Source organism: Ornithodoros turicata, chromosome 8 (assembly GCF_037126465.1).
Source record: "Ornithodoros turicata isolate Travis chromosome 8, ASM3712646v1, whole genome shotgun sequence".
Lineage (NCBI taxonomy): Eukaryota > Metazoa > Arthropoda > Arachnida > Ixodida > Argasidae > Ornithodoros > Ornithodoros turicata.
Genome location: NC_088208.1, coordinates 34,130,960 through 34,154,488, shown reverse-complemented (window position 1 = coordinate 34,154,488; position 23,529 = coordinate 34,130,960). Strand labels below are relative to the sequence as shown.

Below are 23,529 nucleotides of genomic sequence, written 5' to 3'. Positions count from 1 at the left end.
ATTGATTATTTAAAAGAAAACCAGGGAGACCAGGGTACATGACTTGTTTCGCACTGCCTCATTGGCGGAGATGTCTGGAGCGATGACAAATCATGAGGAGACTCGGTGTTGCCAATTTTCTACGCCGTATCTATTACCCTATCTGGTGGAAGACCTGAAATTCAGGTTCACATCGATGCATATAAACGGCATAGTGTTCACCATACCTTTAATTCGGTACCAGAATACGCTAGACGGGTTCACTAACACCATGACATGTACGCGAAAGGAAGGTTCCTTTCCTTACCCCACGTCACTGTTGAATTGAACGGAAAAAGACAAAAAATTGGAAGCGAACGCCCAAAGCTACCAACCTGTCTCGTAGCGATGACCGACAGCTGCCACGGCCATCGACCTTGTGTCCACGTAACTTTCCACGCGCTGCGTTTTGCCGTCGCCGAAGTGGAAGGTGAAAACAACGTCCGATCCTCTTCCAACCCACGCTTCGAACAAGAGTTCATCCGTTGATTGGCACGGCTTCGACGGCTTGACAGCCTGCCTGGCACTGACCGACGCTGCATGCTGTTCGACGTGCCGACGGCCGGTCCACTGTCTGCGCCCATTGTGAGGTGTTTTTCGCAGACTCTCACTTACGAAGCGCCTTTTCAATGAAACCTGATGCTTTGGTTCTTCGATACCTGTTACGAAAGAGCCGCTCGGGATGATCTTCGCGCCAGATGGAGACAGAGGCAGGTCTTCGCAGCGATACAACGGAATGACATCGTGAGGCTGCAGGACGCGCAAGAGGAGATGGTTGATACGTTCGACCACTTTAATTGCTGGATTGAGACGTGCAGTTAGAGGCTCCCTGGAGAGCGCGTTTCGGGCAGTCACGGTGACTTCGTAGACGCCAGGGACGCCGAAGATGTGTCGTGCGACGCTCGACTTCCCTTCGCTGAAAGGAGAAAATGAAAGGGTGTGGATGTGAGGAAGATGTAATGTAACGTGCTCCATAATTTACTCGTACAGAATATCGAAAGGAGGAGGATTACGTGATTGCTGTCATTAAGAAATCACTGTTTTTCATTGTACATACCAGATCACTGTAATAAATTATGTTTATAAATATTTAGAAACCTCGTCCCTGGTGGCACACTAGAACTCCTTATGAAGTCCGTGTTAGGGCTCATAGCAGAAAGGACGTTCGACTACCTCCATCATAATGTGTTCTCGATTCCCTAATATGGATAATGTACATCGGCGAAAAGACATTTCGAGCACCTTTGAGATGAAGAAGACAATTTGACTTGTGTGACAACTGATCTAGTAATTGACTTTTGAACTACCAGGAATTGAAAGTAGATATGGTTGTTACCTCACGACCGTGGTGTATTGTCCGACGGTGTCTTCGCCAAAGTCCCATTCAAACTCGATTCCCGTGCCGGTTTCAACAGCCGCCACCAAGACCACTTCTTCCAGCACGGCAACAACATCCGAATAGGCTCTCCTGCTCACTGTTAGACGCGACATTGGCGTCTCAATGGCTGCGACGACGGACTTGGTCACGGTGCTCACAGCGTTGGTGATATTCACCAGCACCGGGAATAAACCTCGCCCATCGAACTTGTGCTCAAAGCCAATCATCCATGGAACTTCTCCAGCTATCCAGGACCGTCGGCTGCCGTCGGGAAACGTCACCTGGATACTTATAGGCGGAGTCCCAGTAACAGACAGGGCGAACTCGGAACTGGACCCAAAAGTCGTCGGGAACGCCGTCCACTCCTCGATGGCAACACACTCAACCACCGTCACATTCTTCGAGGCGGCAAGTTCCGGTTGCGGTCTCCCCTTGAAGTCGAAGACGGACAACGTCAGGGCGTAGACTCCGGGAGCAGCAGGCGCCGTTGTAAACTGCAGAAACAAACGCGCACAACGTGAGAAGCACTGTTCGGTTGAAAGGGTAAACGTCCGTGACCGAACTGCAAAATGATAGCGCGCACTTTACGGCAACTTGCCGAGCGAAGAAAATCTGACGTGACCGGCAAGAGTGTGTGTGTCTGCCCGGCGGAGCTGGATCATGCGGCTGCGGAAATTTACAGCGTCATTGTGTTCGTTATAGTGGGGCACACTGCGAGGCAGGCGATGGGCAGAACGTTTCAACCATTTTGAGGCGACGTCTTAGCAGGGGTTTAAACGACACAATATGTTCTAAGAAGCGTCGCCGCCGGCTACGCGCTCGGAGAGAGACGAAAAGTTAAAGACAGATGTGGCCGAAGTGTGCGCGTCAAGCATTGTCTGGAGGCCTATGTGCTGCAGTTTCATCGACTGCGGCCGCCGTATCCAGACGTGCAAGAAAAGTAAAACGGCGCGGATGAAAGAGCAAGGCGACACGGTCAAACAAACAGCGTGAACGAAATCATGCGGATAAGTTGTAGACATCCAAATGGAGGCGGTTAATACCATCATCGTCTCTGTCTGTGAGGTTGCGGTGTGTGGCCGAACGTTGTTGGCCGAACCCGTTTGTTAGTCATCTTTTTTTTTGTTATCTTTGTCTTTAATCTACCTCATCCTTCTTTCATCATTTGTTAGTTTATCCTTTATTTCCTAATTCTTTTTCTTTTTATTTATTTCCTATTTCTTAATTTTCTTTCTTTCTTTATTTCTTATTCCTTCCTATTTCTTTCTTTCTTTAATTCTTTCTTTTCCTTTTATTTATTTATTATATCTTAATTTTATTTATTTATTTATATTATATTTTTTATTTATTTACTTTTATTATTTATTTATTTCTGGAATAGCAAGCCGACGTCTCGTTTGGCTGACCTTTCTCCCGTTTTTTTTTTCCTTTTCGTCTAATAAATATATCCCCCCTCCCCCCAATGTTAGCTAGTATTCTTTTCCAGAATTGAAGCCGATCCTATTCGCTGAAACAGAGCCGTTCAATATCTTCGTTTAGATTGGTTGTGGGAGATTAAATGTGCTACTTATTACTCGGTTACTGATGTTCGTCGTTTGTCGATGTTATTTGCTTTTCGGTTCCATGTTCCTGATGTGATTGCAGCAAAATGCCTAATTTGTGTTAAGAAAAAAAAAAAAACTCTACCAAACCAAACCCCCGTAACTGAGGAAGAAACAGACACCTTTCTTGCACACCGAACGTGCTCCTTGAGAAACTATTCCATTCACAATGAACACCCCCCCCCCCAATAACACATCATTTTAATTTACTCCATCCTTTTAAGTCCAACTATTTAGGTATACTCCCAAGAATCTCTCTCTCACATAAACCTCCCCCCCCCACCACACACACACATTCATGCAAGGCTGACCTAATCTGCGACATTACTCAAGAGTTCATTAACAAAGCAAACAATGAAGTTAAACACCCTTTGATCCGAACAACCCTCTTACACAACCCAACAACCAGGACAAGGCATTTTAATACAAGCTACTTCACCGCAGAAAGGAAGCCCTTTTGTATAAGTTATAACAGGAAACTCCGACGTCGTGTTCGAAGCCAAAAAGAATAGAAAGCGACCGGTGCTGAAAGTCGCCGGCCTTTCGAGCTGCTCGCTTGCGCAGCACTGCGGGAGAGGAGGAGGAGCAGCAGCAGCGGCGCTCATCCGAAGACCTGTCAGAAACACGTACTCCTGGCAGCATTATGCTCGAGCTTATACCCGGAATACATTTTTTTGTGGCGTGCTTCTCATCACAAAGTCCGCTAGAGAAGTCCTCCGGTATTAATCTAATCATGACTACAAGCAGCGTCGGACAGGCAAAGAAAAGAACTGCCCTCCTCCCAGCGTGCGCCACCAACAGGACTCAGGGAAATCGAATCGCGTGTACGCCTTGTAAACAAGCCTTACGTCGGAGGGCTCACACAATGCTTCGAAGCAGAGAAAAATGTGCTTTAAAAAGAAAATGTGAGCGTTGTATATACTTGTAGTGGTTGTTTAACGACGATGTGCATGTTTACAGAGGTCAGACATAGCAGTTTGTAGCATTCCGCGGAAGATGCGTGTGGGTTTTATACGCCGTTAACCTTAAAAGTTTGAAATATGTGTTGACACCGTAACAACAACAACAACAACTTTATTTAAATGATGATGAACTATAGTCGTGTTCAACTTAAGAAGGGAAAGAAATCTAGTCCAGCCTTAACAGCCAATACGGAAGCACAGTAAGTATGATAGATTACACTATCTGGCGCAAGGAGGGAGCGTGACCTCACTGTGTCCAGCCGTCTTATCTGCGGCGCAGTAATATATTCAGAGCTGACGGACTAGATTTCTTTTCCTTCTTAAAGGGAGACTTCGCAAAGATTCGAAAAAAAATTAGGTGAGCATTATGCCGAACACGAACCACACCCTCGGTACCGAATACAACATTCACATTCATTTTGCACGAGTAATTAATTCGTACATGATGAAAAAAGCAAACCGAAACCGAAATGCAAAGAGCAGAAAACAGAGGTGGTTCATCCGGAGGAGGATACCGTGACGTCACCCAGCATTGTCGTCTGCTTCGCAGCCTGCATTCTCTGTGCCGGATGCCGGGTGATGTCAGCAGCGTGTTGCTTTCACTGCCCTCTTGCTTCACAGAGGCGAAGCGCTCGCTTCCTAATAAATTCGTTTGAATAAAATCTCCGCAGTTTTGGGACGAGATATTTCGTACATATGTTCCTGACATCCCAAAGGTTACGGATATACCACAAACTTTGTGGTAATTTTGTTGCGGAGCCCCACTTTAAGTCGAATACGACTGTAGCATATAGCACGGCTCGGTGCGACGTCTTGCGGGAAATAATTCCCGATTTGTCCAGCAACAGTGATCTATGTTCCCGACGGCTTTGCTGCTCGTGATGGCCACGTAGCTGTGAAGTAGTCAACATATTTCGTCTTAGACCCAATGTTGTCCGCATGCAATGTAGTTTTGCCGCCGTGGTCGACGAGCAACGCACAGTCGGTGACAAGTTCGACACAGTGTTGCCCATCATTTTCAAATTTCAATTTTCTATTAAAATTATGAGTGCATACTGTGACGTAATAGAACTGAGGTCTCAGTGTCTCGAATATATATATTTTCTGCACCTTATTACATCAGAGTACCTTTAAGATCGGTGACGGTTTGCTCTGTACTTCACCTCGCGCAGTAGTTTCGTTTGGCTAAATTCGTCTGTCTAATGTTCCCTCTTTCATAATAAACACATTCCACGCTCTCAGTTAACTGTTCTACCATAAGGGTACGACGTGACGTCACATGTGCCCTTGCACGTGACTTGTAACGGAAGAGAGCGAAGTCTGGACGCAATTCGTCCCAACTTTTTTTTTTTCGCATTCCAATTTGTTTACTTCTTTACTATATTACTTTAACGGCACGGCAAAAACGTGGCACAAACTGCAACGAAAAGAACACTTGCAGCACAGCGTGGCGGATAATAGAAGTACTAATGAACTCGTCTTGGAATGACTGCAGCCGTTATGGGGACAATGTAAAGACGTACAGACACAAATCTCAGACAAATAGAACGCAAGAGGGTGGTCAGCTCTCAGAACTAAATCCCACCTAATAAGACATTCGATATTGTTTGTGCGTGTAAGCCGACTTGATCTTCCCCCCCCCCTTTCGTTTCTTTTTATTTATTTTCTTATTTCTTAATTTTCTTTCTTTCTTTCTTTATTTATTTCTGGAATAGCAAGCCGACGTCCCGTTTGGCTGACCTTTCCTCCCTTTTTTTTTCTTTTCTTTTCGTCTAATAAATATATCCCCCCCCCCGACTTCATCCGCTGTGATTTGATGGCGGGTACTAGTGACCGTGTAATGTTATAACTAGATGGACTTGGATGTAGTGTGATAATTCACCCCTCCTCCTCATCCTTCCATATCTAATACTAAGCAGTGTGCACTGAAGTAGTGAGTCGCAAATCAAGTCGCACATTTTCGCAGTCATCGTAAATATATGTATTTTGTAATTTATATTGTGGTTACAATTAAGCGCGTGGAAAAAAAATGTAAATAGAAAGTTCTAAACAATGCCTACTGTCGTTGATCTCTCTTCGAGCATTCTCAATAAGAACTAAAAGAGAACAACAGGAACAAAAAGGGCAGTATGCGTATAGAACCGAGAAACCAACGCCAGGACACACATAAACCACTGTACTTCAGCGATAAACTTGTCATCTTTCCACAAAGTAGCGCTAAAACACGGACTACACGCTGTCCTACCTCACAGGAGTACCACCTCCCAAACCACTCGACGACAAAAACTTAAAAACAAAACAAAAGAAGGTAAAAAGAAGGTAAAAAAAAGGGGAAAAAAAGCCACGCAACGTCCAACAGGCTCAACAGCAGCAGCAGGAGTCAGTGGCGCGAAAGTCGTCCGGGGGCGACTCATAAATTCGAGCGTTGAAGCACCGAAAGTATTCCACGGCAGTGCTCTTCCATTCATCATCCTTGCGAGAGCATGTCAGCATCATTCGCTTATCACTCTTTCCATGCTTCCAGTTTAGTATCCGTTTTGTCGCTCGCGTTCGCAAGGGTACAACGCCATGCACCGATTTATTAGATTGCTCCAGCGAAACAGTTTTTTTTTTCCCTCTTTTTTTTTTTCGAAAGATTCCAACAGTCGTGTTGTGTCTGTTGAACTGAGACTCGGGCTGTGGTTTATGAAACGAGAAAAATATTTTGTAATGGCGCCGGATGTTTGAGTTGCTTTTGAGAGTTTTGAGTTTGAGCGGCGCATACAGACATGGACAGATGGAGAGAGGACAGCAGGAAGAAGTGGGGCATAGAGGGGTTAGTATGCGTCCTGGGCAGACTCCAGGGGGAACTGTGCCGACATCCATCTGGAAAGACTGCCGGAAAATCCAGGGAAAACCCCAGACAAAAAAAGAAAAAGAAAGAAATGTGTCGCAACGGCATGGTTACGATGAGGGGCGCTCTCCCATGGGTCGGGGATTCGTTTTTCCCATCCCATGTTAGTAGCACTGCAAAAAAAAAAAAAAAAAAAAAAGAGAGAGAGAGAGAGAAAAAAGTGTATATATACTAAAGTTATTAACTAGGACGTGTTGCGACTAGGTGTCGTTTTACACGTGATCACCCTTCAGGACGAGCCAGTGATGCAACTTTACATCAATAGATCAAAACAGATCAAAGCTTTTCCGTACAATATCTTTGCATCGTGGATAACAACCATAGTCTCCACGACGTGGTCGTCAACGTACTTCGATACCATCTGTAGATTCCCACGTCCTAATTTCAGCCTCTTCCAGTTTTTTCTCTCGCAATTAAACTCGATTAAAAAAAAAATCTTCTAATTAAACTTTCCTAGCTGTTCAGAACACGATTATTCTTTTCAAGTTCTCTCCACCTGTTTAGAGGCACGGTTTCCTTCCTCCGAGCATACCATGCTGTTTAATTACGCGCAAGTAAAAACATAAGTAAAAGCAAAATGGGAACACCTCGCAACTGGTTCAAAGTCTCGATGGTGGTCGAAGCGGAAGCGTCGATTTGAGAAACGGATATGCAACGCCGATGTTCCGAGCTCATGATCTGGGAACCCATCCAGTAGGAAGAGCAGCAGTCTTCACTCACGCCAACTGTTCAGATATTTGCGGAGTAAGTGTCTAAGTAAGTGACTGAGAGCAAACTTTATTGGGAGAACCGAGAAGCGCGAAGACCCCAGCAGCTGTGACCTTCTGATGTGCTCGCACACCAGTTCTCTTTGCGGAACGTTGCAAGTGCTCCCCGTTTTCATGGACATTTTTCAAGTTGATCGTTTACGGTAAAATAATACAGAACTTGTGGCGAGAACAGAAAGCATTGTGCTTATCGGGTGCTTAAAGCTTATTTCATCCCGTTGTGGCGACGAACTATGCAATGTAACAAGCGTATTCCAAGAAACGCGAAAAGAACGCAGGAAACCCGCCGACTAAAAATGACGAGCTCAAACTTACGTGAGGCTCCTAGACTTCAGGCAGGAGCCTCACGGAAGTTTGAGCTCCCATTATACATACTTGTGGCGCAAACGCATTCAATTAATTGAATTCAGACCGCGTACGCGTCAATTGCAATAGTGCCACGCGCAATACCCTATCGTATAACGTGTATCATAAAAGCGACACCAGGCCGTGTTTCTTCAGTGCATTACGGTAATAACTCCCGGGGGAGATTGTACACAACAGGGCAAGTTCCTGGTCGATCTACGCTAACGAACGCGATAAATATTTACTCTAACGACCCACCCGGGTATCGAGGTTGAAAGGACAAGCGTGGTTTCGCCCGTCATAAATGAACCACGAGGATGGTCATAATCTTCGGTACATATAAGCGGGGAAAAAGAAAAGCCGCTTCTCACCAACAGAGCGTGCACAGGGCAATGATGACCAAAAATGATAGATATTATAAGCCATAAAGCAACGTGAAGTCACGTGCACGGGCTGTTCTTTATAGCTTGTATTAAATCTGTCTAGTTGTCTCTTTGACTGGATTTGGATTTGGATTTGAAGGGAAAAATAATATGGAGAGTGTAGCTACACAAATCGAACGGAGGATGGGTGGGGATGGGGGATGTGTTTACTTAAAAAAAAAAAGGAGAGAAAGGTTAGCCTTAGGCTAGGTAGGTTCGGCTTGCTATTCCCAGCAAAGAAAGAAGGAAAGGAAAGAAGACAAAGGGAAACAAACAAACAAACAAACAAACAAAAAGGAAAACAACCACGAAATTGATCACAGTTCACGCACAAGTGCCTTTGTCACCTGACTATGTTGTGCGGGGCCAAGCAGCGTAGCTTGGGAAAAGTACCGGCTACTCTGATAGACTAACAGGAATCCCTCCAGTTTCTGCTTTTTTTTTTCTGTTGATAAAACACGTGACGTATCTGCACGGCCATTACAGACCAGATAAGGATGGTAGTATTTCCCGTATAATCAACATTTAAACGCATACATAACCAGGATTTGCTCGCCTCTTACATGTATGTTCAACGGACACACATTGTATATCACAACTATCGTTTGAGAGCAAATCAACTCACCCGTCACCTCATCACGTCTCATACTAAGCAGTGCTCTCTGGGTCAATAAAGATCAATCACTCATCGTCGCAACATGTATCTGTCGCTGAAAGCAAATCGAACCGGAAAAGGTTAATCTTATATTGTACAAATCTTCAAAGCCCAGACTTGTTCTACTGGAACGACAATCTCGATGTTCTTAACTCAAATCCAATTCAATCCGTTGTCTTATTGTATTTGCACGCTCAGTTAGACTTGTTCAATGGCAAGTGTTAACGAACGAACAAGACAAAAAGCTCTACAATGCTGGAACATGCACAGTAATAGGCGTTCCCTTGCTTCTGATTAAAAAACCTGTCTCTTGGCAAAGACCTTCTTCATTGCCAAAGAGACACTGCTCAATGCTCGAGGGCACTGTTCTGCACAGTTTTCAAAAGCCCTCCACTCTTTGAGAAAGCGTATCGGAAAGTGAGGGAAGGAGGAGGGTACGTCGTGACGTCACTTACACCCTTGCACGTGAGTTGTGACGGAGACCGGCTCTAGCTCAAACGGGTGTCCTTTAAAGTTTTGAAACGGAAGAGAGCGAAGTCTGAACGCAATTAGACCCAACTTATTTCGCTTTCCAATTTGTTTTCTTCTTCAGGATACTTTTAATGGCACTGCGAAAATGTGGCACAAACTACAGCGAAAAGAACACCAGCAGCACAGCGCGGCGGACAATAGAAGTACTAATGAACTCGTGTTGGAATGACTGCAGCCCCTCACGGGGACAATGTAAAGACGTACAGACACAAATCTCAGACAGATAGAACGCAAGACGGTCGGCTCTCAGAACTGAATCCCACCTAATAAGACATTCGATATTTTTTGTGCGTGTAAGCCGACTTCATCCACTGTGATTTGACGGCGGGTACTCAGAGTAATAAAGCCCCGGCGATTTTCGGCGAAGACAGTTTTTCGCAGATGGGTCTTCGGATTGACGACAAAGAAACGAATGGTTGTAAGAAGTGTTGCAAATTGAATCCGAAACCGTAATAAATTGACCCAACTGAACGCATATATGCTAATGTTACCCCGGTTATTCTTTTTCGCACAGGTATAAGACTTCGTCTTTCGCAACGATGACAATGCCTGCGGCGTTCGGATGATTACAAATAAGAGTTAGCGAAGCTTGAATTGAAGTTTGTAATGATTAAGGACATAGCGAAACGAGGTTGTTGGTTACAGTCACATTGCCTTATACTAATGTTTCGCTTGTAAGTTACTCCCCAAGTCTCGCTTATTCTCACATCTATCTTTACGTTCGGTCGTTATTTTGCCTTTGAATTGTTTTATTAATATTATTTTTATTTTCCGAGTAAACGCGATTAGTGTCCCAGTCTCATTTTCCATTTTCAGTTGAAAAGAAACAAAGAAAGAAGGTAAGAATCGGCATAATTAAGCAAAACGTGCTTCTATTGATTTTCATAGGGTTTTATAGGGTATAGGATCTATACAAAAGCCTACACCAAAAAAAAAAGATAATCAACAAATAGGTTTTGAACACGTAAATTATTCGTTCTGAATTTTGTGACGTCTAGAGCCGCTACCACCTTTCTTTTTCTGTTTTTTTTTTTTTTTTTTTTTTCGTGCGCTACTTATCCCTGCACTGCCAGTGCATCGCTTCTTTCACAGTCACACAAAGTATGGGCTTTGAAACGTTCCATGAGAAGCAGCAGACGGTTCACCCAATCTCAGACGAGATAAAAAAAAAGTATGTCGTTTAGTGCCAAGCGAAAGAACGCACGCTAATCCACGTAAAGCACCGCTAACCATCACCGAGGCAACGACGATGGCACTATACTTGCCTCAATTTTTAACCTAGTATCATCCTAGTGCTAACGATTTCTTCTTCTTCTTCTTCGCGAAACTTCGCACCATTTAAGTGTACCACAATTTAAAAAAAAGAGGAAGCGATAGAGGGCTGCTCTAACGGCAGTTTCACCCCGTTAGCAAAAAAATAATAATAACCACACTAAAGAGAAAATATAGCGAGAGAGGCGCAGTGGAGAGGAGACGCTGGAGGAACGACGGCGTCAGTCGATAAGGGGCGCCATTGCAGCAATTTATATGGCAAACGCAATTACATCTAGTGCTAAGGCTTGTAGCCACGATGCTGGGCCATTCGTTCCCAGAATAGATGGCAGCCAACCGCTGTCTTTTGTCCTCAAGTCTCGATGCATCATGTCTTGCTTGAGGTAGACGACGAGGTGGCAGCCAGTATACCACCATATTTCTTTATTGATGCATATATTGTGGGTGGTGGGGTGGGGGTGGGGGGGAGATAATGTTTTCTTGCCGAGCTTCGCTCCTGTCAATAGAAAAATGATTATTGCAGAGGCGGAAATGAAACGGGTTGTAGTATATGTAGTACGCGGCGTGCCCTCAATCCGAGGGAGTTCGAGGTTAATCTATGGTTGTCCGACTTGGAAAGCCTTTCCATTAAGCGATAATGGTTTGTGGAGTGTTCTCTGATGAATGTAGCTTTACCCCAACGCATCGCTGTATCGAGGTTAAATACACCTAGTCAGCTTGTCATAAAGAAGGGGATTTTTTTTTGTATTACGTGTGAGCGCCGCGAAGCAACTGTAGCCATGAGCGTCGTACACGCTTGGATAGATGGAGCGGAGGAAACAGGAAGGAGTGGGGTACAGAGGGGGTTAGTGTGCGTCCTGGGCCGACTTCAAGGTGAGCTGTGCGCCGACGTTCGTCTGGAAAGACTCAGACAGTACAACCGGTGGTAAGATTCGGACCCACCACCTTGGCTGCTACCAACGAACAGACTCTTTGGGGAAACTTATTACTTCTGCATCTGGTAACAGATTTAGGAACATGATTGTTCTCTCGCGTTTTCCTACTTTCGCTTTTCCTTATGTCTATTTCATCAGAGAATCATACGTGCAGGTGTATGTATTGTATCACATAGACACAATGGGGGCGTTACATATGAATATTTTGTTTTGTATATGAACATTATATATATATATAAGCGACAGCCTTATGGGGCCCACCAACGTCGATAGCCGCTTAGGGTGCTTTCCTGGCAGCGCGTGAGCACCGCAGCATCGCAGCGCCGCCCGTGCTTGTGCAATGAGCGGCGCTACGATGCTACGGTGCTCACGAGCGGGCACGCCAGTCGCTACGATGATGGCATTCAACGCCGAGACTGGGAGGCGACCCGGGTTCGAATCCCCTCACCGGCCGTGCTGTCTGGGTGTTATCTCTGGCTTTTCCTCAGACGATTTAAGACAAATAATGTCCGCACAGTTCGCTGTGAAGTCGGCCCAGGACGCACCGTCCCCCTCCTCGACAGGTGTGACGTTGCACGCCTGAGCGTAGCCGTCTACGGCAAGCGGTCCCATCACCACCTTGGTACAATGCCCAGAGACTCGGCCAATTTTTTAAATTTTATTTTTGTGTTTATTTTATCAGCGAACCATACACGCACGTGTATTTTATCACGTGAGTACAATGATGACTTCAATATGAATAACTTATTTTTATATGTAGGATTTTTTTTTCTTCAAAAATTTGTGGATATTTTATTTCCGATCAACATTCCCAGGTCGTCGCTACAAACTGTCATCGCAGGTCTAAGTGGTATGGGGATACAGCAACACGCAACATGGACCAACAAAATAAAGCGGAATACGTAAAATACAAACGTACGTACACGATCTTTACCGATTATTGATGGGTCGATCCTGTCTTTGCTACACAGGACAAAGCCGTAGTTACACACTAAATGCTGGACCCAGGGAACAGAATAACAGCCATGAAAGGATCAACAGCCGTCTGGTCAACAAATGCTGCCATAAGGGAATAGACAGAAAAAGAAAGATGGAGATAAGAGAGAAAGAAGGAAAGGAACCGATGGAAGCCATAAGTGAAGAGGGGCTCTACAGGCTCAAAGGATCAAGGAGCCTCCCGAAAGCTATACCTCCACTCCATTAGACACGGAGTGCTAGGTCAAGAGCTGCAGCTCCTTGTCACTGGCTCTTTTTTTTGCTCAATTGCGAGAACACGAAACGGCTTGCATCATCTACTTCGCCAGTCTTAAATACGGGCCCATACGTGTTATCATGTTATACCTATGGACAGCGAAGGGGCTATTATATGTTAGAGAGATACAAACATGTGCATTTAGCACTGAATGTCCTTTCTTTTTCTAGGCTAATTTCCCCCTCTACTTGATGGTCTGTTATTATTCCGCAGCCTGTTCCATTCAGGCATGTTTCAGACACTGATGCAGATGCTGATGTTTCTGATGCTGATGCAGATACTGCTTACCGCGCAGTATGAATATGACCTGAACGTTTAAACGAAGTCATGGAGACGCGAGAAAACCAGTGACACAGCGACTGTGGTAGCTATCGCTGGCGGTACAGCTAGATCTACAACTGAAGGTGAACTTTTAAAACAGTGCTTCTTTACTTTTGTTTTATGAGTGTTCGCTCGTTCGCTCCAACGTCTTGAGACATATCAGGGTAATTTGTACGGTTTGAAAAAGAACAAAAGTATGGAGAGGCCTGCTAAGCTCTATACACTGGGATGGCTACTCCAGCACGCATAGGAAAATGTGTACCAACTTAGGGTGGCGGGTGCACCCTAAGTGGTGCACCACCTATAGGGTGGTTGGGGTGGCGGGTGTTGAACTGAACGATCACTTGGTGGAGTGTGAAGGAGACTTGTGGCATAACTCGCGAAAATTTCGATAAAGGAGAAACAAAGCATAAAACGTTGGAATAACTTTGTTGACGCGCTCACATTCCTACGGAGCGTCACGCGTTTTTTCTTTTCTTTTTTAAGAATATGTAGGTATTTCAATTTACTGCATGAAATAGGTTATACATAATTAGTTCAGCCTAAGTATTCACTATGTATCAAACCCAGAGAGGGAATTAATAAATGTCTCTTGAGCATTTGTGGCGTCTTCTTCTTATTATTATTATTTTCTCCGACCGACTGTTAAGGCTTTGCATCAAAATCTTCCGCGTGATTACCCGCACTAAAAATGCTAAATTACTGTATAACCTGCAACCTAAAAACACAGACCCCCAGAGATTAGCAGAGATATATCGTGCGAAGTATCGGACGACATATTCTCATGAATCGAAAGGAAGGTTAACCCAACAGAAGACGCATGCTCCGAGCAAACACGCGAAACGCCGTAGAGGGACCCCCGTATTTATAACGCTACAAATGCAGATAGAGAGATCGAAGCAGGCATCCCACAAACAGAGCGAGGTGCTAGTCAACAAGCAATCGATAGCCTGCGAGACGCGTCTCGGCCCCATCTGAATGCAGACGATCCGAGCTCCGGAATAAAACATGAAAGCGGAATCCGCAAATCTTTCCAGCTGCCTTCCTTCAAATCGGCGGAGAAAGCAATCAGGAGCCGAGGAAGCTCCCTTCGTGATCGTTCTCAAAGTGAGGGAGGGAATCCCATTAACGGAGAGGATAGGATCGCGACTGCTTGCAGCACACGGAAAGACTGCTCAAAGAAACAACGCCTTCCTTTCTCTGCAGGTGCAGCTATTGCTGCCACAAGCTCGGTCGGTTGCCACCAACAGAAACCCCACGGAGCGTGCTGCTGCTCAAAGTATCGGCCCCAACATCGTTTACTTTCCTTGATGACGGAATGAGACTAACTTTGATCTCTTCTTTGTATCTTTTGTTTCCTAAAAAGCGGTAACGATCGGGTGCACCTTCAGAGAAGACTAGAAGTGCCTTTTGTTTTGAGGAATCGCAAAATGCAACGATGTTTAGTTGAGGCATCTTGATTGGAAGTTTGTTGGCGCTGATTCCTGTTTACGAAAATCACAAATTCGTTTAAGGAGGGAATGAAACAGAAGCGAAAAGAAAAAAGTGATGTGCTAGTCGGAGATTTCTGGGCATAGCGTATGCGAGTATTGGTACGTTTAAATATACATGAAATATGAAACACGTAAAATGAATTCGATACAGTACAATTCGATATACGTTTAAGGACTAGACCGACTAAGTAACTGCCGATGCTTTGTATTATACAGGCGAATAACCAAGTACTATTGATTACGCAACTGCCACACGCGTATGTGGGCTTTGAATATTAGGCTAACGTGCCAGCTGCAAGGCATCCTGACCAACCTAATGTCTCAGTGCTTCGTGCAACAAAAGGTATTCATACCTGAATTATCACAGCGACGGTAGTGCCACTTCAATGACACGTTCGAATCTAGCACCCTTTCCACAGTGGACTACGCGGACTACCTTCGCGGGCTACCCGAATTTGTACACGCCAGAGGCTTCAGTTGCTTATGTTGATGATGATTGGGAGTTTAATGGCGCAACGACAACGGAGACTTGCTTATGTTGTTCATAGATGTTCTGATACCAGAAAAACTACTGAAGCGTACATAGTGCGCATAACGAACAATATTCATAACAGCCGCATCATAACATGTTCATTTCAGAACCTAAACGTCGATGTTAAAGCACGCGTCCCCGATTGCCTTATCATAACAAGCAGACAAAGTACGTGCATTCAACAAGCCATCTTCAAGAAACTTGTTGCTGGCGTTCGAATACAGTTCCATCCGTTCGCAACACAAGCACACAAACACACACGGGCTATTTCGCGATATTTCCCGCAGCCCTTTGTGAGGACCACGTTCTCTGTCCACGCATTGCTTAAAGCCCTCTCCAGCCAGTCGTACAGCGTAAAAATGCACGCACAACTTCGCACCCCTCATTGAAAAGACAGAAAGCTACGCGACACAGGGGGAAAAAAAAAGAAAAAAGAAAAGAAGAAACTGCGAGGAGCAGCAAATGGTAAAGGCGCGTCCTCTAAGCTCACTCACTAAAGCTTATTCACTAAATTGCGGCAACGGCACTTTTCTTCTTTCCATTCTCCTCCTTCCCCTCCAGTGTTCCGCATCCTTCATACAATGAAAAGCGCGGGTTGCGGCAGTCACATGTAGTGTGTCAACAAACGCGTGCGAGAAATAATCCCGCGCGCTGCAAAATATGAAACGGTGCTGGCAATGAAAGCAGCTTCGCTCGAAGGTGCCTGAGTTCCGAAGCGCGCGATAAAGCACGTTTTCGCTTTTCTGGATTACAAACACGCATCCCTCCTCTTGTGAGACATTCAAGCCGTGTACTGGCAGAGCCAATAACAATAAAGAAAGCCCGTTCGCTGGAAGCGGCTGAAATATGGCATTGTTGTTTGTACGAGCACTGGGAGGGGGTGGGGGAAGGTCCATAAACAAGCCAGCCTTTTTATACGGCTGACCGATATCGAATGCTGAGCTACAAGCAACATCAATCTGTTGTACCCGGATGAAGACGACGGCTGTCTCAATCGCGTTCGGAGATATTCCTCGAATATCTGTGGGTTCGGTGGCAAGGTTTTGGGGCGTTGTTCTACGCTGAAGATGGTTGGTGAAAGAGAAAAAACAGCGATAATAGGCTTAAATTGGGAACTTGCAGGAAGACTTTACGGAACACCCGTAAGAATGGGACGGCAATCCTTACGGGTTCGTACTATGTTCCGAAAATAGAATCTCTCCCAGTGAAAGACGAGCGGAAAGCGACGCAAGTCACATATCTGCTTTGTACGAATGCTCCAAATGGGGGATTGAAAAGAGGATTTTCAGCGAAGTGCTGCGTTTCAGAGCATCGCTTCAGGTAAATCCCACGTCATGCACCACATCACATACACTGGGATTTTCGAGTCAACATGCAAATCTCAGCAGCACGTGCGTTACTTTGAATGCGCGCTATGCGCATGATTCTACAGGAATAATGCGGTGATCAATTCCGCTCGGGCTAACTGCACGTGATACATAAACAGTTGCTTTTCAAAGAGTGCACAGAAATGTTTTCCGCTAAATACTTGCGGATACATCGCTTGTAAAGATTTTACTTATCCGACGCTCCCATTATCAGCAAAGCAGCGCAAAGCTGGCTCTGCCTCAAGCAAAGACACTATGTGGCGGAGTATCCTTTACAGGAGCGGGTTCTGGAACATGTCTTCTGTGGGAAATCGACCTGTGATTCGCGGGTATTTTTTTTTTTTTAATAACGGCGGAATATTCGATGATGCTTTCTAAAGCATGTACCCGAGACTGATGTCCTGAAGAACGTGGAGTTTTCGCAGCGACGCCGATATGTATCGTTCGTATGTATGTATGTATGTTTCCTTGCGACTTACCCTACTCCCCGTGCTGTCCGCGGCTCATTATTTTTCATTTATGCAAAACTAGTTTCCTACAAAAAGCATTCATACACAGCGCACATCTTGTCTGAATCGCGTAAGTTAAACAGACCATACACTGCATAAATAAATAGATAAATAGACCATATACTGCATCTCATGCTTTTCAGTTTTGCTTTTGCGTTATTCCTGTTTTCCACGTATTATTTATGCGTTTCTAAATCTACTGAATGTATTAGGGGTTATCTTATGCGAATTATTCTGCTTCGTAATTAATTAATGGGGAGACTTTGATTCTTTTTTCTTTAAGAAATCTTCATATCCCCCCCCCTCCTCTAACTCTAGTGCTGTAGTGTGCATCCCAATGAAACCTTACACTAACTAAGCTAACATAAATAAATCGCTCATCCACACCGCGCACTAAAAAAAAAAAAAAAAAAGAAAGATAAGAAGGACTGCTGCAGTTTAGATGGAGCGACGCACAAGTTCAACCGCTGGTCCTACAATCCAATTTCCGCCCAGCAAAAGGAAGGTAGGCACGCTTTCGCATACACTGCGCTAACACATCGCGAAATGCGGGTATTCCTGCGCGAATTTCGCGACAACAAAGGTAACCATATCTGTTTCCCATTCCCCTCTCTCTCTCTCTCACTCCCGCGCGCTTTCTCTCTCTCTCCCCTCCCTTTCTTCATTTCTGAGCTCTTTTCAGATTGCTCCTTCAAAATGGTCATGGTTCGCAAGCTTGGCACTATATTCATACAGCCTCCACAACGAACACGCACGAAGCACCCGAGTAGAAAAAAAAAAAAAAAACCAGAGAAACAGGAAGAATAGTTGCGTCACACAAAAAGTAAATGTCTTCGAACATCGTGTTTCGTAAGTTTAAGAAAGTGGTCGATAGAGAAATTCGAGATAGGGAAACGATTAATTTTTTTTTTACAGTGGCAAACACACGGACACTTTTTAATAGCTTATCTACTTGGCCTATCTGTTCCTTTTCCTTTCGTTCATTCATTCATTCTGTCTGTTTCTCTGTATTTTGCTATTTTCCTTTTTCGTTTCTTTCTGCGCACAACTATTTACTTTCTCCCACGTTTTCTTCCTAACTCTCGCGTTCTAATATATCGCCGCGAGAAGGCACAATAACGTGGGAGTGTAGTAAGGGAGGAATGAAAGCGAAAGGGCCTGGAGGTTCGTGACACGTCGATGTTTGTCGCCCGCCTTCCAAGGAACTAAGATAGAGAAAAGTTGCGTCCAAAAGACGAAGACGGTTTCTTTACAAAGAGACCAGACATGCAGTAAGAGAGAGTGCGGTGAGAATGTGAGATGTGAGAAGGAAAATAAAATGAAATAAAATAAAATAAGATAAAATGTTGGCGACAAGCGAAGTGAGTGTTCTGGAAAACGCGTTCCCGCTAAAGCGAGTTGCGAAGTTAATCGAGACGAGCAAAAAAAAAAGGTGGGGGGGAAATAATCACGAGCCACATTTCCCGAGAGGGACGTTTGTGAACTGTGTCGCGTTGTTCCAGCTTTTCCTCGTTTATTCTAATTGGCCACAGCCGGAAAGTGTCGTGTGAGGCTGCAGAAAAAATAAAAAAAAAAAGAATAATAAAGAAGCGGAATATAGAAGGCGTTGTACGGGCAGCAGAAACGCGACGAAAGGTTTCTTTTTTTTGTGTGTGTGTGATTCCGTGTTAGCGTCGCGAGGCAACTATGACTATAAGCGGCGTACAGACGTGAATAGACGGAGACAGGACAGCAGGAAGGAGTGGGGGACGGAGGGGGTTACTATGCGTCCTGGGCTGACTTCAAGCTTCATTCTTCTTCTTCCCTCTTTTTATCAAGAAAAGACGTGTTGGAATGGCACTCTAGAGCAGTAGCGGGTATATAATATAATCCATTGCGAGTTATCCTGCTTCGATGTTGTCTCAATTGATGTTTCACACAGAAGAGACTACTTTGCTACTGCAGTTGAACCAGCCCATTTTGGAGAAATTCACACCACATTTGGCACATCAGGAGCAACGTCGTTTGGCGACATCAGCTCGCTCTATTAAGTTCTACCCATTTAAGTAGCGTAGAAACCAGCGTATTACGCAGCCGTATACTCGAAACTCTAACTTCAAATTGAAATTCCGCCTAATAGGACATTCCACCCTCCTCCTCCTAGACAAACACGTGTTTACCCCCCCCCCCTCCCTTCCTCCGGATTCAAAGCATTCAACGAACGAGATACTCTAATTCAACTCGAAATACCAGAAAACATCTACGTCGATCACTTGTGTGTTCCCAACTGGAAATGTAAACATATGCAGGGGCCACGAAGACGATTCTAACGGTCATCGATTGAAGTTAGGGATTTGTTATCAACTTTAATTGGAGCTGTAGCACAAGCTATACAAATATCATTGAGGGAGCTAGTTATCGATTAAACGCATGGATTTTTGCGGCTCAAGCGCTGGCGGAGAAAGTGGAGCCAGTTTTGTAATAAAGAAGCTGGTCCGAGTAATCGAGATCACTCTAGGCTCTTTTTGTGGGATTTTACGACGGAATTAGTGATATTTCCTTCTTCCAGAGGGGACGAAAAAAAAAAAAAAAAGAAAGAATGTACGACAACGTAGATATTTACCGTATGTGCACGAGTTATGAAAAAAGTAAAAACACTGAAACTTCTGTATATTAGCGTACAATCTTTCATGCAGTGGACTGCATTTTATCAGGCACGTGCTCCTATACCGTGGCCCGTACCGTCCCAAGCAGCACAACATCTTGGGCCAATATTGGTTCAATATTGTCAATACCAGTCCAATATTGGTTCAATATTGTCAATACCAGTCCAATATTGGTTCAATATTGTCAATACCAGTCCAATATTGGTTCAATATTGTCAATACCAGTCCAATATTGGTTCAATATTGTCAATAGAGGCCCAATATTGTCAATAGAGGCCCCATATTGGTCCAAGATTGGACCAATGCTGTGCCTTTATTGCCAATATTGGACCAATATTGAGCCAAGATGTTGTGCTGCTTAGAATGACGTACTACGTCATCCGTAGCTGACGAACTGCAGTACGCTGCACTAAAGCTTGTACGCTAACAAACATACGTTTCAGTGTTTTATAATGTTAGCACTAGCGTTGACCGTATCTGACTGAAAGTTTCCATATTTCCCCGATTTTCTGCGCACGAAGTAAGCTACTAGTGAGTTCTAGTGCATCGCACGCTATCGCCGTTGCGTACGTAAGGAATAGCGTTCGCGGTTTTGCGCACGCGCAGAACATAAAGGAGAGCTTCGTGCAGTGCGCAGAACCACCACGCCATCCCTTACGCCTCGAAAACTGCACGAAAAAAACTCTTTATTTATACACAAGGATGCCTCTATGCGTCATGTAGTCTCGTATTTTGCTCTGCAACATGTCAGAATTCCAAGACATACAGCCTTTTTCCAAACACTGAAATTATGTGCGCATCTTTTGGAACACGTCGTGCACCTTTTGAGAGCGACGCAACGGACGAATTCCGTTCCTTTTGAATTACTGTCAAGGTAACAGTACTTTTCATTCCCCTTTCCACTCTCATTTTTAACAAACAACTAAGCTCCATGGATTTCCATACGACATAAGCCACCCGCTCCGCTAAACCCACGCTGCCCCCACGTATTCCATCTTTCAAAGGGCGCTCTATCGGATGGGGCAACAGCCACTGATGAGGATATCCATGTCACTTCCTTCCCCTGAGCCGTGTTGTGCCAACGGAGACTGCACAGCAGGACCTTTTCGATATCGGTACAAGCTAATCAGTCAATGGTCGGACGGCGTATCGCTTCATCGACTGCGGCGCTGGGATATGGCCGCCGCACGACAGTGGGGTCACCGTGGACACCCCACGGGGTGCACGGAAGTTCATGGGGAGACAGGAAAGGACGCTGCTATTAGGAGAGGTCGTCAACGTTAACGAGCTGAATGGGTTAATAAGCTCGGCTGGTGAATGATGGCGATGTGGCTGGAAATGTTCGATAGGCACTGACATAGCGAGTGATATTGAAACTTGTATCAGGTAAGTAAAGAGAGAAGGGATGAACGAGATGAAAATTTCACTTTAAAATTTCACCGAGGATACTTCTTACGAAATGAGCCATTAAACAGTAGTGTGGTAAGAACTTCAGGCTGACAACTCTACATTTTTCATCTAACCCAACTTTAGACGTTGAGCTTATTTGTGTACTGAAGTTGAGAAATTCTTTAGAATCGTTCGTGGTCTCTCTTTGACCGTCACTGACCCCGAAATAAAATTTCGAACTACCGGAGGTATTCTGTTGTTCTATTTTTTATATAATTTTCTCATACAAGAATTTACCGTAATCTCGAAAATTCCTACCGGGTTACCTAGGTGATTCGAGTCTATTAAAGCCCAGAAAAACCCGCTCGCGTGACGAAGCGGTTACGATGACCACTTTCCACGCCGAGACTGGGAGGTGACACGGGTTCGAACCCCTTCACCGGCTGTGCTGTCTGAGCGTTTCCTGAAGACTTTCCAGGCGAACGTCGGCACAGTTCCCCATGAAGTCGGCCCAGGACGCATACTAACTCCCCCACTCCTTCCTGCTGTCCTCTCTCCATCTGTCCACGTCTGTACTCCGCTCATAGCCACAGCTGCATCGCGGCGCTCACACCGAATTGGAAACAAAAGAAAAAACTAGCTGTGCTGTTCAACCACTTCTCCCGCAGGCATCAGAACGTCTTCCCTCGCTGAGCTCGGCACATAAATACATCGACAACGCGCACGCTTGCTGGTGCAGCTCTTCATTATCATATCGCATCATAAACGCAGGTACTTAACCTCTATCCCAAGCAGCCGTACGAGAGCAAGCAGCCGAACCGTATACAGCATGTTGCCAAACGCTCCGTACGGAAGAAAAGAATGGCAGAAGGGCAGGGAGAAAGGACCTCGTCGGCTGCCCTAATCTGAAAAGCCGTAAAAGACGGTGCACCAGACGGGTCAGAATAAATAGGGTTCACGAGAAACGTTTATGGAGGAGGTGGGGGGGGGGGGGGGGGGGGGCTTCGAGTTAACGCAGAAGAAAATGCAGTCTTTCAAAGAGTTTCATGTTTGTCTCTATCATTATGCGTGAATTTTAAGAGAGTTTTGTTTCTGGCCGGAGCTATACGTCTTCTTCCTGTCAGTTTCACGAAGAAAACAAGCACGCGAGCACGAGTTCATGGATATCGGAGCCCTAATGGAGCGCTCAGCGGTAATCCCGGCCCCCCATCTTACGATTGAGGAATTATTCTCCGTAGGCGGACGACGCAGTGAGCTTTTACGAGCGTCTGTGCTCGGAAGTAGAGTGCTGGAGCGACAACTGGCACGGGAACAACGCGGTATGGTCTCAGACCTAATCACGCACGCTCTCGTCGACGTATTTTCGGACTGGCGTCGCCCAAATGTTCGTGCTCAACGGCAAGCACCGCCGTATTCGCTTGTTGCTATTGGCTGCAACAGCTAGCAGCATCACACTACGTCGCGACGACTATACTGCACCGTCACCGAAACTATAGAGGCCACACTTCATTGCAGTTTAAACTAACCTTGATCAGCTCCGCGCACCCTCATAGCCACAGTTGCATCGCGGCGCTAGCCATCTCACATCATTTCCCTTATCCAGCATGTTTACCCTTGCTTCCTGTCTGTTTTATCCGAGTTCGTTATTAAACCTGCTGAGCGCCTGTATTCCCACCAAACGGTCTTATTCAGTTTAAAATTATGGTGCGAGTTAAATTAATACCTATGTGACGATGTATTTGTGTATCCACTGACACATTACGTGGATTCACTTCTGTTTAATGTCTGCGCTTGTATCAGCAAAGTCGGCCCACCAGTGGCGTCAAGACATACCGGAAGGATCCCGCCTCCAATGAGGAGATCCCACAGTGTCCTTCATGATGCCGTGTACCCTTCGTCGGGGCGTTACGTCTATCGTTGGCCGACTTCGATTAAACATCGCATTCACCCCATACTTCCGTCACAAGCTGGGTTACAGTAACACAATGCTATGCCCTTGCTGTAATACTCGAAGTACCGTTCAGCACATTCCCATCAACTGTCAGCAGTATTCCACTTAGCGACGCGTCCTCCAGCGCCAACTTGAAGCCACTGGGACACTCTCACTTGCCCTTCCTCAACTGCTTGGGCCTCCGGCCAACCCAGCGCATCCGCTACGAGCTCTTTACGCCCTCATCACCTTTTTAGCAGCAACAGGGCTCCTGCATGAACTCTGAACATTCATCATAATCCACCATCTTCT

The 23,529-nt window shown here is 45.3% G+C and overlaps 1 protein-coding gene across 1 annotated transcript in view; it reads right to left on the bottom strand.

Annotated features, from left to right (window-relative positions):
* LOC135367064 (uncharacterized) overlaps positions 1-23,529 on the bottom strand; it is a 416,498-nt gene that overhangs the window by 50,515 nt on the left and 342,454 nt on the right. The window contains exons 8-9 of the mRNA XM_064600159.1: positions 1,355-1,890; positions 354-934 (exon numbers count right to left, since the gene is read on the bottom strand). Of these exons, the coding sequence (XP_064456229.1) occupies positions 354-934; positions 1,355-1,890 (1,117 nt within the window). The remainder of the gene's footprint in view (positions 1-353; positions 935-1,354; positions 1,891-23,529) is intronic.